Source organism: Sturnira hondurensis, unplaced genomic scaffold (assembly GCF_014824575.4).
Source record: "Sturnira hondurensis isolate 20B ecotype Veracruz unplaced genomic scaffold, ASM1482457v3 Scaffold0000566, whole genome shotgun sequence".
Taxonomy (NCBI): domain Eukaryota; kingdom Metazoa; phylum Chordata; class Mammalia; order Chiroptera; family Phyllostomidae; genus Sturnira; species Sturnira hondurensis.
In genome coordinates this window covers 478,066-494,309 of record NW_028073197.1, presented here as the reverse complement: position 1 = coordinate 494,309, position 16,244 = coordinate 478,066, and the positions used below count along the sequence as shown (strand labels likewise).

The following is a 16,244-nucleotide window of genomic DNA, read 5'->3' as shown; positions in this document are numbered from 1 at the left end:
AGGTTCTGTTTTCCTTAAATCTATTTCCCACATAGTGGCAGAATGATCTCTCTCAATGAAAAAAATTGAATAAAGAACTTTGATTTTTCTCCATTTCCTGTGATAAGAAGTCTCAACCCTTTGCAATGATCTACAGAGGTTTTTCTTGACCTTGATCCTGCCAACCTCTTGAGCATATTCTTTACCACATTAGCTTTAGGATTTATGTTAAAACTACAGCAAACAGTATGCATTTATCTGCATTTAACATGCTGATTTTTTTGCATTTCAAAATGAGGTACTATTTTGGGTAATATGAGTAAAGAGACCAATACCTTAGCTCCTCATAGGGCAAATAAATATTTCAATATTCAACATTTATTAAGTACATTCTATATGACACTGTGCTCGGCATCCTAATTTTTAACTAGATTTATTAATTATTCATTTTAAAACATTTTTCAAATGATAGATGCTGTATCAGAAACTTTGGAATTAACAGATGAGTTAATTAACAGATGAGAATTAACAGATAGAATTAACAGATGGAATTAACAGATGAGATAAGAGAATAAGAATAATCTGTAACCTTAACATCTGGAAGTAACTTATATTGTTATTTCTGCCTATCTCTATTTTTTAAAAAATATTGTTTTAATTGTTTGAAGTTTGGTGAAGTAAAAAAGTAATATTCCCAAGCTCTCACAACTGGTATATATTGAGTTTGAAATCAAAACAGTTAGACTTGACCCTGAATCTCATGACGGAGCACACTTCCTCCAGTCCTGGGAGTGGAGCCTGTCCTGAAAATGAGAGGACAAATGATACTGTCCTAGTTCAGTCTTCACTTGCAGTTTCAAACAGTAAGCTTAAAAAAAAAAAACTTTAGAAAGTTGAGTTACTGGATTTTGTGAAAATACAATACTAATGACTATGTTCTTCAAAATATTTTGTGCAACTCCTTATAAAACAGATTCATATTTATACCATAACAAAAGATGTACTAAAAATTCTAAATAATCCTGGAAAAATGTATCTGAATTATAAAAATAAAATAATATATTTATATTTTTATATATTTATATTTTATATATTTATATAAAATATTATATAAATATTTTATATAAAATATTTAAAAATATATTTATATATTTTTATTTATATTTTATAATATAAAAATATTTATTGAAAAATGTAACTTATTATATAATTTTAGGTAACTAAAAAATAAATACCAGATAACGGGGAAACTCAGTTTTTGAAATTTTCTAGTTATTTTCATATTTTATATGAATGGTGGTAGTGATTTCATTCATTAATATCAAAAGATCCTTATACAATTATGAAGGTATCAGCATTTTATATATATAGATATATCTCCCATTATATTTCTCATTGGCACAATACATTTGTAACACATACAACTGGCAATAAATATATATCCAGAATACAAATAGAACTACCCAAATCAACAGGAAAAGACAGATAACAATAAACAAATGGAGGAAAGATGTGAACATCCATTTCACAAAAAAGGGAGATCTAAATGGTCAGTTAATAAATGAATAGGTATCCACTGGTAATCAGAAAAATACAAATTAAAATGATAATGATAGCACTACAATGTACACCAAGTTAGCAAATATACAAAGGTATGCCAACAGCAAATGTCATACGTGTATATGAAGCAACAGGAGCTCCTATACAGCTCTAGTAGAAAAGTTTCATAGTATTCATAAAGTTAAAAAAATCACATGCCCAGCCACCCAGCAATCCTACATCCGCATATGGTCCCTAGACAAACTACCACAGGTGTACCAAGATTATATATATAATATATTATATATTGTATATTATATATATTGTATATTTAATATATATAATATATTATATATCTCTATATAGATTATATATATAATCTATATATATATAGGCAGTATTAAACAATTCTAGAAGTATTGTTTAATATCTAAAACCTGGAACCACTCATGTTCAGGGATATTTGAATAGATAAATCCATTATGGCGCATTTAAGACAATGGAATATTAGTAGTCAATATTGAAAACAGATCGTCTAAAGCTACCTACAAAGAACTGGCTGTCTCCTGCAATAGTATTGAGTAGAAACAAAGCTCAGAAAATACTTATAACATTGTTATACTTTTTTATGTTCAAATAGGATTGTATTTTAAAATATTTCATTTTCTTTTGATTAAATAAAAAAGGTGAATCAGCCCTGGCTGGTGTAGCTCAGTGGATTGAGTGCGGGCCTGCGAACCACATGATCGTGATTCAATTCCCAGTCAGGGCACATGCCTGGGTTGCAGGCCAGTTCCCAGCAGGGAACTCATGAGAGGCAACCATACATTGATATTTCTCTCCTTCTCTCCTTCCCTTCCTCTCTAAAGATAAATAAATAAAATCTTTAAAAGAAAAGGTGAATCAAAGTGGAAATTCCAAGGATAAATAAGAATCCAAAGGTAAAGTTGTAAGTCATATGATTCTGTAAAATTTTAGGAGAAGTCTCAGTCACATGTGATTATAAATATCAAATGAATCTTAGTTGATTGTCACTTTGTTTAACTGTGGTATTAACAATCCATTTTAACACATAATGTAAAATTATTTCTAAAGTTTTTCTTCTTCCCCCTGTCATGAAATAATTTTTTTCCTTCAAAAACAATGTTTGGTCTTTAACCCTTTAAAATGTTTTTAGGTAACTTTTCTCATATCATCAGCATTTCTTGGGGCAACTCAATGTATTGATTTTGAGAAAAGTATGTTAAACTTAGCACGTGATGTGGTTTATCTTTACTGTGAAAATAATCTTTCATTCTTTCTCTTTCTAGATATGTATTCTTTTAGCTGTGTCTATCCATATTGCAAGCTTCACTGGATAGAAATACATAATAAAGAGTTCAATACCGGAGCAAACTATAATTTAACATCCCTAAAAGATTAGTAATTAAAATGTTAACATCATGCAAATGGCACTTTTTATACAACAGAGAATTTCAAGATATTAAGTAATGGAGCTCTTAGGCAATAGAAATGTGACCTGGATACTTACCCTCAACAACAAAATGAGCAACAATGCCGATTGCAATTCCTATGATTGCTACTATTACCAATGTGAAAATAGCTAGCCGGATAGGGTCCCAAAATTGTCTTCTTTGATACTCAACTTGAGGGTAGTCAGCTTCTGAAAATTCAAGTGGTCTGTGATAATAGAAGGAAACAGTAAACACTAAGACAAAATAATATTCATTATGACTGTACTCCATGTTCGCTTGCTTTTTCACTCAATGAAAATAGTTTATACTGCTAAACCACAAGAGTTTACTTAGATATTGAAAAGAACACAAGATTTTAATTTACTTTCTCTCTCCCAACATGCTAATTGCAGTGTAAGTTTTAGTTAAATATCTACTGATATTGACATTTAAATGGGAATATCTTCCCACTTTATTCTGTCTGATGTATCTGAAATGCAGGATATGAAACACAAAGACTCAATTAAAGAAAAGCTAATTAATAAATAATATCTTCATATTTTAATGTGGGAGTTTTAGCAATAAAGCTATGTAATAATTTCATCAGTTTTATTTGAGTAAAGATAAAAATCTTAATATGAACACTTCTTGAATTTAATACTTTTTACAATTTCTAAATGGCTTGTTTTAGAAGTCACAATGTTACTTTTGGAGACCCGATCATGGTTCTTCACACTTTATTAGCATCTCCCCATAAGTCACAAATCTTAAACTGTCCTTGAGAAGACTCCAGTCCCCGGGAAGACATTTTATTTCCACTTGACTCTTACCTGTCCAACTTAGGCACTACCTGCCCACCCCAAATTTCTTAAGCCATTTAAATGATCTTTCTCCCACTTGAAAGGTGGAATTATTTACTTTATTTTCTGAACCCTCTAATGGGATTCAGTATATAATGTCTTGCAAGTAAGATTTTTGGCAGTATTTTTTAAATTTTATTTAACAAATATCTATTTAAAATTCATTCATTAAATGAGATAGTAAAAAGTCCTTAGAATAGTACCTACCACATTATAGTAATGTTTCAGATACTGTTTTATTGTCCTAGAGGTATAGCATTTTTAAGATTTATTCTTTGCCCCTAGGATACCCGTACTATTAATAGAGATACAGATGTGAAAACGAGTATTTAATGTGTAGTGTGAACTGTGCCAAAATAAAACTGTATGAGGAAACAGTTAACTTTTTGAAGGGCTGTAAGTGTTGGAAGATTTTATCAAGAAGGCAACATGATTGCAACTTTGAATGATAAAAGTTCTCCAAGTATAGGAAATAAAAAAGAAAAATAGCATGCGGTGGAAAAAGAAAATAAAAACTAAACAAAACCAAAATTAAAAACAAGTGATGTGCTGTGGCTGGCATAGCTCAGTGGATTGAGCGTAGGCTGTGAACCAAAGGGTCGCAGGTTCAATTCCCAGTCAGGCCACATGCCTAGGTTGTGGGTTGGGTCCCCAGTGGGGGCCACATGAAAGGCAACCACACATTGATGTTTCTCTCTCTCTTTCTCCCTCCCTTCCCCTTTCTAAAAATAAATAAATAAAAATCTTTAAAAAACTAGTGATGTAAGACAGCATTCATTACTAATAACTAGCACTGAAAATAAAAATACATACATAAAATATGATTTTGTCCTCAAAGAATTTATGATCTCCCAAAGTATGTCCACAACTGAAAGTTTTTCACAGCACTGCTGTGCCAGAAAGAGAATATGGTAAGGCTGGTGGGCTGGACCAGATCACTGGCAGTCACATAACCCCAAGTAAAGAGCTACAAATGGACTCTGCAAGAGATGAGGGCCAATAAAGATTTTAATGAGACTAAGAAGATAGAATAATCACAGAGCAATGAAGGAGATAGGAATTAGAGCCAAAGTGCAGACAGGGAGATGGTTGAGTGGTGTTTTTTTAAAAATTTAATTGTTGTTCAAATACAGTTTCCTGTCTTTTACTCCCACCCCAGCCCACCCACCCAGCCCTCCCTACACCCTCCCATTTCTACCCCCACCCTAATTTTTGTCCATGTGTCTTTTATACTTGTTCCTGAAAGCCTTTCCCTTTTTCCCCTGAAATTCCCTCCCTCTCCCCTTTGGACACTGTCAGTCTGTTCTCTGTTTCAGTGTCTTTGGTTATATTTTGCTTGTTTGTTTGTTTTGCTTGTTTGTTTAGGTTCCTGTTAAAGGTGAGATCATGTGGTATTTGTCTTTCACCACCTGGCTTATTTTGCTTTGCATAATGGTTTTCAGTTCCATCCATGCAAAGGGTAGGAGCTCCTTCTTTCTTTCTGCTGCATAGAATTCCATTGTGTAAATGTACCATAGTTTTTGGATCCATTCAGTTACTGATAGGCACCTAGGTTGCTTCCAGCACTTGGCTATTGTAAATTATGCTGCTATGAACATCGGGGTGCATAGGTTCTTTTGGATTGGCGCTTCAGGGTTCTTAGGGTATAATCCTAGCATTGGAATTGTTGGGTCAAAAGGCAGATCCATTTTTAGTTTTCTGAGAAAATTCCATACTGTTTTTCATAGTGGTTGTACCAGCCAGCAATCCCACCAACAATGAACTAGGGTCCCCTCTTCTCCACAACCTCTCCAGCACTTGTTGTTTGTTGCTTTGTTTATAATGGCCATTCTGACCCATGTAAAGTGATATCTCATTGTGGTTTTAATTTGCATCTCTTTGATAGCTAGTGATATTGAACATCTTTTCATGTGTCTCTGGATCCTCTGTATGTCCTCCTTGGAGAAGTGTCTGTTCAAGTCCTTTGCCCATCCATTTTTTTATTGGGTTGCTTGTCTTCTTAGAGTGGAGCCATGTATGTTCTTTATATATTTTGGAGATTAAATCCTTGTCTGAGGTATCATTGACAAATATGTTTTCCCATACAGATAGTTCTCTTTTTATTTTAATACTCTTTCCTTTAGTAGTGAAATATGCCATTGGTATTTTAATAGATATTGCATTGCATCTGTAAATTGCTTCAGGTAGTATGGACACTTTGATGATGTTAATTCTTCCAATCCAAATATATTCCAAACACAATATATGTTTCTATTTGTTTGTGTCTTCCTTGATTTCTTTCTTCAGTGTTGTGTAGTTTTCTGCAGAAGCAGAAATCAAGAAAATAATCCCATTCGATATAGGAAAAAGAAAAATAAAACACCTAGGTTTAGCAGTCGTTTTGAAGGTGCTGGAGGACGACAGTGGGGGCCTGAACTGCGGCGGAAGCAGTGGGGTGGAGAGGAAGAGACAGACTTAGTCTGTGAGTGTTGTTGACTGATTGCCTCGCTGTGAGACAAGAGGAATAATGTTTCCCTTGTTTCAGTGTTCAGGTAAATGATTGCGCCTCTAAGCAAAATGAGGAAGATGAAATGAATAGAAAGTGTTTCCAATGTGGCATCAATGTTGTTAATAATGAGTGATGTGTCGTTTTTACGCTTGATTCAGAGCCATATGGAAAGTATTTATTTATGCCCTTTGTCCTGGACTCATTTTATTTTTGTTGTGTCACTGACACCTGTTTGCATGACTCTGATAAAAGTAACTGTTCAAGCTTAGTGCCACACAACCCCAAACAAACAAGTTTCTAATGTCCCCAAGTACAATGTCCACCTTCTCACCTAAGCGATGTTACCATTTTCAAAATCTGCCCCCACCAAGTTTTGATAATTTGATTGCTATACTCTGAATTCTTCAAGAAACAAAAACTAAAATTCTGTCAGATTTACAGGGGTGATGACTATGTATTACATCGTGATAACACCACATCATAGTAAAGGAGATTTTATCATGGTCATAGAGAATTTTAAAGTGACTTTTGTTCACCTAGGGCTATTCTCAGTTTGATATCCTGGAATGCTGACTTTTGTTTCATGCAGAAGTTGAAATATGTTTTACCAAATATTTATTTCAGTGTTTTGAAGTAGAAACTGGCAGGACCAGTATGCTGATATCAGCTAATTGCAAAGGAACTGGTGTTGACCCTAAAGAAACAAAAATTCAAAGCACTCTTAAGTTTGCAATAAACTTTCAGTACTTTGCTACAATAAGTTAGAAATATGGTTTAAATGTGTAACTGGTTCAAATTTTGAAAAATACTTTTTATTTTGATGATATTTAATCTCCTTTACATAGTTCTATATATGTTTGTATTTGCACATGACAATTATTTATTCATTTATTCTGAATGTGAAACTTTTTAATAGTACCTTGTATCGCATCTGTTTAAAGGGAGAATATTTAACATAAATTGATTCCTTAGTGTTTAGTTTTGGGGAGAAGGGTTGTTTGCTTTGTCTTGGTTTATTTTCCTCTTGATAAAGTAAAATAAAAATAAAAATGGGAAACATAAGTGGAGAAGGAAAGGGCAACTCAAACTTACTCCTCCATTAAAGTAAAGTTCTTAAAGATAAATGGAAAATATTGGTATATGTTCAAACTTCTTGACTGAGTTTTTATGATGGAAGTAAACACAGATCAGTGGGTTTTAATCCTGGTTTTTCTAATATCAATAAGTTAGTTAAATTCTAGACAGTCTTCTGATCTGTAAAATAAAGAATAGAAACCTTTTGTGGCTTTGTTAGGATTCAAAATAGTATAAGTACATAATACAATTAAAGAATCAGGGTAATTCTGTTTATTTCCTTCACAGCACTAACTGCTTTGTTTTGCTTCATTTTGTTCTGTTTTAGGTCTTTAAGTATAATTCTTCAGAACAAATTGGTAGTTACAAAGTAGTCCCTGGGATGTAAAGTACAGCATAGGGAATGTAGTTGATAATATTGCAATAACTATGTATGGTGCCAGGTGAGTACTAAAATTATCAGAGGGATCACTTTGTAAATTATATAAATGTCTAACTACTATGCTGTACACTAAAACTAATAGAAAATAATAGTAAATGTCCATTGTAATTTAAATATATATATACAATTTGTCAGATGATCTGTCAATTGATAATAAAGTATATTTCATATTTTTGCAATTATCTATAGTTCAACACAATTACTTTCTAGGTTATTCACATATTGTTCTTTATGAAAATCATAGTTCCTGATTTGCAAAATCAATTAATAAACTGATCTCTAAATGCATAAACATCGAGAATATAAATCTATTAGTTTCCAGTGCAAAGGGGCTCAGATGAGTTAGACTGGTTCTACATACTAACCACTCAGCACAATTCAAATAAAAGCATAAAATTCAGCATCAGAAATGCAAGGGTTCAAACCTTGTTTAGTCACATAGTGACTCTGTTATCTTAATGTCTCTAATTCAAAGAACGCTTTGTGTGTTAAATTAGGATTATAATATCCCTCACTTCTCAAGGTGGTTGTGAGGATTTTTTTTTTAAATCAAGTAGAGATAAATCATTATCTCTGAAGAACTATAGGAACAGGAGTTGTCAGAAAACATACCATTGAGAAAAATAACAAATTATTGTATTACTTTTAAATCCTAATATCTAACATAATTCCTTACATGAATTTTGTCGTTCTTTGAATAAACGAAAGAATAATAAAGAAATGCCGTCTAGATCCTAGATCTAGAAAAAATATTTGCCTACAAAAGCTAAAGAATTCCAAAACATAAGTGCTACTATTAAATACTCAAGAAAAAAATTATTTTGTACACATGCACTATGTTTTAGGTACCAATACTTACTGGACACACAATGAATCAAATGCAAACACATGGTCCTTGTTGTCGGAGTGCTCATTGTGTGAAAGGGGAGGCAGGTAAAACTAGTGAACACAGACATCCTTATGAGTGCTGATGAGAGTGAGGATGCAGATGAGTACAATGTCCATGGTCAAAAATAAGAAGGTATGGGTTGGGTTAGGTGAGGAAAATACTTGGAAAGAGTGAGTAAGAAAGTCCTCTCTGTGAAGGTCACATTTTTGCCAAGACATGAAGAATAAAAAGAGACCGGCCATGCATAGAAAGGTTGCACGAGTGTTTCTGGCATATGGAAAGTGTGTGAAATGCTTGCATTGAAAAATAACTTGGCCTGTTGGATGAGCTGGCTGGCCATTGAAAAAAAATGTTATGGCGAGGCAGCTGTAAACCACTGAAACTTTCATGGCTTAGGATTTGGTCAATAAGAGAAGCATTTGTTTCTTTAGTAGAAAAAAGAGTATTTTCTATATTCTTACAGAGGTGGGCCCTGCTTACATTTTTTCCTGAGTCCAAACTGCTATTTCATTCTTACAACTTAACTTAGCTACATGTAGCAAACTAACTACATTATCCCGGACAGAAAAGACATATGTATGAAAAGCTCAGTCTTCCACCTTTATCCCTAGACAGTCATGAATTCTGTTCAAGAGAGCAAACAGAACCTGTAATATTGCTTCTTCAAAGTGCCACCTGTGTGGACTATCAATTACTCCTGAGAGTTATGTCCTCTTTTAGAGGCAGCATCTCTGATAATAAGCACTGTAGTCATACCTAAATAACTAAGTGAGAAAGCCTGGCCCCTCCCAGGAACTGTATCATCTTTTGTAATGAGCTGTGATTAGTATATTAGTACATCAGAGGTGGCCAATCATTGAACACATGACAATCGCTTATTAGAGAGAAGCTACAGCTAGTTCAATCTTGAACTTTTAAAAAGTTTATTTGAGCAATTGGAATAGAGTTGTTCTTCCACTTTGTTTTTATAGACTTCTTCTTAGGACAGAAGTTTTTATGAAAAATCCATTAGGGCTCTAACTGGTGTAGTTTATGTAGAAGTGTGCAGAAGGAGGCTACCTTCAGCATACGTCTGCGCATTAAATGGCACGAGTGTCTTCTGTTAGGCACAACTCAGAGACTGTTATCCGAGTAAAACATGTTCCAGTCTCTCAAACCCCAACCTAGATATGTGTTTTAGATTACTCATCTTAATGTGGGAATCCACGGGACAAAGCTATTTAAAAGTCCAATGAAATATAAAAATGCATTGAAAAATCAGTGGTTTTAACTACATTGAAGAATAATAAATTACAAGTAAATCATAAAAATGAAGATAGTCATTTAATGCCTAAATGAGTCTTTTTACAGAATTCTCAAATTTGATCTACTTGTATCCTTTTAAAGAGTTAAATTAAAATATATTTATATAGTATACAAATATAAATGTTATAAATACCATATAGATATATCCCAGCCCCTCAGGCGTCAATGTAGGTATATCTTTATATTGTTATTTATATTGATATTCCCTCATGTGAGAATCCATACAACAAACCCATTCATATATATATATATATATATGTATAATTTATGCACATATATGTATGTGTGTATATATATATATATATATATATATATATATATATATATAATAGAGCCATTTAATAATAAATAGCATTGAAGCTAAAGTATTTTCTTTGTTGTGGCAGAGGCAAAGCTTGGTCTAAGCCTTATAAACTTGTGTATCATCTACTTTCTCTGAACTCCAAACAGATTAGAAGTTTTTCCAGTAATTTTTCTCTTTCACAATTTTATTATATGACTACTGAGTTCATGGTAAAGGGTCCCAAAAGTATTTTTAGTGATATGACAATTGGTTGATTTATGTAAATGTGTCATTTCTAGACAAACCTCAACTAGTACTGAACTTGGAACATAACCAGAGCCGCATGATATGTGTTCCTGTCGGCAGGATTATTCCATGTCCTTTTGTTACACTTCATTGAATTCTATTTAACAACCTTTCGTTGCGTGCCAAATATATTCTTATACTGAGAATACAAAGTTGTTTAAAAAGCAAAATGACAAACTTTGTAGACATAAAATAATAAAATCAATATAGTGTCATAGTGAAAATCATAGATTTGCCAAGTCCTGCCATCTGGAAACATGGAGGACTGGGTAATAAAGTTGTTTGGGAAAGGGACAGAAATGGGTACAGGAGAGATTTCACAGACGATGCGACAGCTGCGGCAACACTTGAAGGATAAAGGGTGTTTCCCAGCATGTGACACTTGTGAAGTGCATTCTGCACCTAACGCTTGTTACTCACGAGCTCAACAACGTCTCCCTACCACAACAAAACTGGGACCATGAATTTATTTGGAAGTCAAAGAAAATTTACTGATTAATAGCATTTTTCATCACCGCACAATAAAAAATTTTATAAAATGTACTAAATAAAGCAATTCACACATTTTAAATGGAAAATGAGAAGTAATAAGAATTTAAGAGAATGTGGGAAACCATGTTAATGGTTTGCACAGTCGAATTAATTCAGCTGATAAGAGTGTAATGCAGTTCTTTTGGGGGAGAGCTCTTTCTGTGGGAAAACTTTGACAATTCTTGAACACATGAATCAGAAACATTGGCAAAGAATAGGTCATAAAAGAGAGGAACTGAGTGTGTTGTTGCAACATTTAAAATGACACAGCTATCTAAGTAGGAATGACACTGGTATTTCCATGCTGAGGCAAAATTTATTTACGACTTGATGAGAGTTTCGAAGACTAGGGACATAAAGGAGTCTGGCAAGAAATGTCCTTGGTTTTGTTCAAAAGGCATATGAGGACATATTGTAAGAATGATGGTACGTGACTATAGAAGAAAAAAGAACTCACCAAATGGTGGGAAACTCGAGGAACTTTAAATATGAGTTAGTCATTAAAATTAGCTTCGCTATCAGCTAGATGTGACTGGTTTGGCAGGCAATGGAAAAGAGCAGAGTTGCAGAATGTGGGCAGAAATTACATAACATCCTGCTCCTTTAATAAAATGTGTAATATCTCTTTACACAGGGAGAAGGGGGGAAATATTAGGCCTATCAAATCCTATATACATAGTACTATATAATAGTAAAAGGCATATTTAGGATTTTCAGGATACTAGTGGTAAAAATTTCATGTTTTCCAAAAACTCCTTAAAAAATGCATTTAGACCAATGAGTTTACATCTAGCACATGATCTATTTCCCTTTATAGTTGACCTTTAAAATCATGATTGCCATCTCTAAGCATACAGAACCAGCCTCTTTCCAGGCTATAATATCAGCGAGGTCAGCTTCACCTTTGAAAGCAGTTATATAATCAACAATATTTGGTAATTTAATTTAATTCTTACAAATATTAGTAACACTTCTACAGTTTTTCCATGTCATTCAAAAACATACTAGTCTCTTACAATTGCATCCAAAAAATACCTAGAAATAAATTTAACCAAGGATGTAAAAGACCTGTACTCAGAAAATTCTAAGACATTGAAAAAAGAAATTGAGGAAGATACAAATAAGTGGGAACATATACCATGTTGATGGATAGGAAGAATTAACATCATTAAAATGTCCATACTACCCAAAGCAATCTATAGTTTCAATACAATTCCTATCAAGATACCAATGGTATAGTTCACAGAACTAGAACAAATATTCCCCAAAAATTAATATAAAAACACAAAAGCCCTGAATAGCAAACATCAATCTTGAGACGAAAGAGCAAAGTTGAAGGAATCATGCTACCTGATACCAGACAGTCCTACAAGGTGCTAGTAATCAAAACAACATGGTATTGGCATAAAAACAGGCATACAAATCAAACAGAATAGAAAGTCCCCAAATAAACTCATGCTTATATGGTTAATTAATATTTGACAAAGGAGACAAGAGCATACACTGTGGTAAAGACAGTCTATTCAATAAATGGTGTTGGGAAAATTGGATAGATACTTGCAAAAAATGAGACCAGAGCACCTTCTAACATCATACACAAGAATAAACTCAAAACGGATTAAAGACTTAAATGTAAAATTCAAAATTATAAACATGCTAAAGGAAAACAGGCAGTAAATTCTCAGACATTTCTCTTAGCAATATTTTTGATGACTCACCTTAGGTAAGGCAAACAAAAATAATAAAAAAACAAACAAACGGAACTACAACAAAATTAAAAAGTTTTTGCACAGCAAAGGAAACCATCAACAAAATAAAAAGACAACCCACAGAATGGAAGAATATATTTTCCAATGATACATCTGATAAATGGTTAATATCCAAAATTGATTTTAAAAAACCTTATAAAATTTGACACCAAATAAACAAACAAAATCCACTGAACAATCCAATTACAAATGGGCAAAAGACCTGAAAGACACTTCCCCAAAGAGAACATACAGAAGGTCAATAGACATATGATAAGATGCTCAACATCATTAATCATCAGAGAAATGCAAATTAAAACCACAAGAAAATATCACCTCACACTTGTCAGAATGACTGTCATCAATAATCAACAAACAGCAAAAGTTGGTCAGGGTGTGAAGGGAAACTTCATGCACCGTTTGTGAGAACACAGATTGGTGGATTCACTAGGGAAATCAGCATGGGGTTCCCCCCCCCTCAAAGTAAAAACTGGAACTGCCTTTTGACCCAGCAATTCCAGTTCTGCATATATAGCTGAAGAAACCCAAAACACAAATTTGAAAGAATATATGCACCCCTTTGTTTACTGCAGCATTATTTGCAATAGACAAGCGATGGAAACAACTCAACTACCCATTAATACAACCGTATGAAAAGGAGTGCTATACATGAACAGTGCAATATTCTCAGCCATAAAAGAAGAACAAAATCTTACTAGTTGTGACAGTATGAATGGACTTAGAGGGTATAATGTTAAGTAAAATTAAGTCAGAGAAAGATAAATACTATATGATTTTACTTACATGTGGAACATAAAGAACAATATGAAAGAACAAATAAAACAGAGACAGGTGCTTCAATAGAGATAGCAGACTGATAATTGCCAGAGAGGATGGGTTAGGGGCACTGGGTGAGAAAAGTGAGGGGACTGAGAAGCGCAGATTGGTAGTTACAAAATAGTTATGGATGTAAAGTACAGCACAGGAAATACAGTCGATAATATCATAATGACTATGTATGCTGCCAGGTGGGTACTAGAAATATTGGGGGGAACACTTTGTAAACTGCTATCTAACTACTATACTGTACACCTGAAACCAATACAAAATAACATTCAATGTAAATTATAATGAAAAAATTTTAAAAATAGATTATAACATGTAAATTACTAAAGCACACAGAGACACGATATATGCCAAGCTCTTCAAACTCTTCTGCCTCAAGAAGACTGTATGGTTACCATGACTGCCAAGCAAACTGTTAATAAGACGCTTTTAATTTCATTCATTTAACATACGTTAATTGAGCACCTACTTGTTTCAGGCACTATTTTAGGCTGTAGAAGTACAGCAGGGCTGAGGATATATTCTTTGACTTTAAGGGTATATTCCCTGGTTTTACACCTCCTGGCTGTCTTCTGGGAAGACACTGAGCAATCGATAAACGTAGACATAAATGTAAAGTGTCAGGTAAGGGAATAGAGAATGAGTGGGGGTGTGGTCATATTAGATAATCAGGGGACACCTCTCTGCAAAGATAACAATCAAAGCAGAGACCTGAGCAAAGTGAAAACTGGAATCACACAAATATTTGAGAGCCAAGTATTACAAACAAAGGGAATGTTAATCCAAGTGCCCTGAATCAAAAACTGTCCTGCTGAGTTTGTAAAAGAATGGAAAGGTGTGCTTAGTGCACACTGTGGCCAGTGTGCACCAGGCAAGCCACAATGGGGGGGGGGGTGAGATCAGAACCATGAGCCAGATCATAACCTAGCAGGTCACAATAAGAACTTTTGTTCATGTCATTCTGTGTTTAGAGGGAAGCTATTACAGAGTTTGGATCAATGAAATGGAATGGTGTGGTTAAAAAGCTCACTCTGTGGAGAATACACTGTGGTGAGGGGTAAGGGTAGCATGAAGGATAGTAGAGACAGGAAAACTGGTCAGGGGACCATTGCAATAGTAGTTCATGTGAGAGAACGGTGATTTGGACTAGGATGGTGACAGTGAGGACATTAGAATTTATCATTGGATTCAAGATATTATTTCAAAGGCAAAACTAATAGACTTCACTGAGAAATTGGTTGCAGAATGGGAGAAAAGGAAGAGATAAGGGGATTTCAAGGCATTTAGCCAGAGCAAGGAAAGGAAGCATTTTGAGGCGGTGAGACCCCTACTAAAATCAATGAATATATGGAACTGTAATACATAACACCAATTTAAAATAGTGCTGTTCTGGGATGGAGAGGGTATCTAGAACTCGACCTGTATGTAACCACCCCAGTGGAACACACTTGCAAGAATCAACACTGGCTTTTGCATTCACATACACCCTCTTTAGCACAATCCAACCCCCCCTGCCCCCGCCCAGTCCCTCATGGTGTAGCTGTCAGCAGACTGATCTGCCCCACAGCCATTACTGATTTCTATCGTTTTCCATTCCCCATCCTTCACCTGCCAGCTACCCAAGGAGCACCTTTTCATCTCCCAAGTGTAACCTCCATCAAGTCATGTCTACACAGGGAACTGCTGGGAAAGTTTGACCTGTAAGTAAGGATCCAGCAGGCAGGTAGTGGGTAAAGGCATGATGAGCCTTTTATCAGTTTCCGTCCCAGAGCCTCAAAACAGATGGGAAAGGCTGAAATCTAGGGAAAGGTAGTCTTTTACAAAGGGATCTGCTTCCTCTGAGATTGATTGCAGATACAGATGTACTTATACACACGGGGTAGGAATTTGAAGATTCTGTTCTTGATTTTATCTAGGAGCCCGTATAGAACCTCAGAATTCATAGTTCAAAATAACTTATTATTAATCCCCTTCAGTCACCAAGGGTAAGATTGATCCCCTTCTTTTTATAACCACTATAATGTTGGCTGGCTATTCTTAAAACCTTTTCTTCCTAACTTCCCAAGGAAACTTTTCACCTTTGAATAACCTGATGATGGCTTTTAGAAATGTATTCCTAAAGCTTACATCTACTTACACTAGTTATATTTCCTTAGGGTCATACAGGATTAATCTAACCCTTTTATCACACGTAATTCACTCAGCAAGTTGTCACATAAATTAAAATCAGCTGAGCATTTCCAGTTCCTTCCATCAGTTAGCTAAATCCTCTGACTGTCTCGGGAAAACAGTCAGGGACATGTTAAGAAAGCATTTCCTGTGCATCTTCCAAGAATTGAAAAATAATAACAGGAATTATATAATAGGTCACTCTAAATGATGATAGCACATTTTCCTGAGAACTGTGTAAGTCTTCTTTTTTTTACTCAGAATGTAAGGCTATGGCTTTGCTTTAAAATCAGTCAACTAAGTGGTGCCACCCAAACTTAGAAACAAAAAA

General features: G+C 34.3%; 1 protein-coding gene across 1 annotated transcript in view; it reads right to left on the bottom strand.

Moving 5' to 3' along the window:
• Window positions 1-16,244, bottom strand: part of TMPRSS11F (transmembrane serine protease 11F) — a 74,850-nt gene that overhangs the window by 27,626 nt on the left and 30,980 nt on the right. Inside the window, exon 3 of the mRNA XM_037042021.1 lies at window positions 3,050-3,198. Coding sequence (XP_036897916.1) covers window positions 3,050-3,198 — 149 coding nt within the window. The remainder of the gene's footprint in view (window positions 1-3,049; window positions 3,199-16,244) is intronic.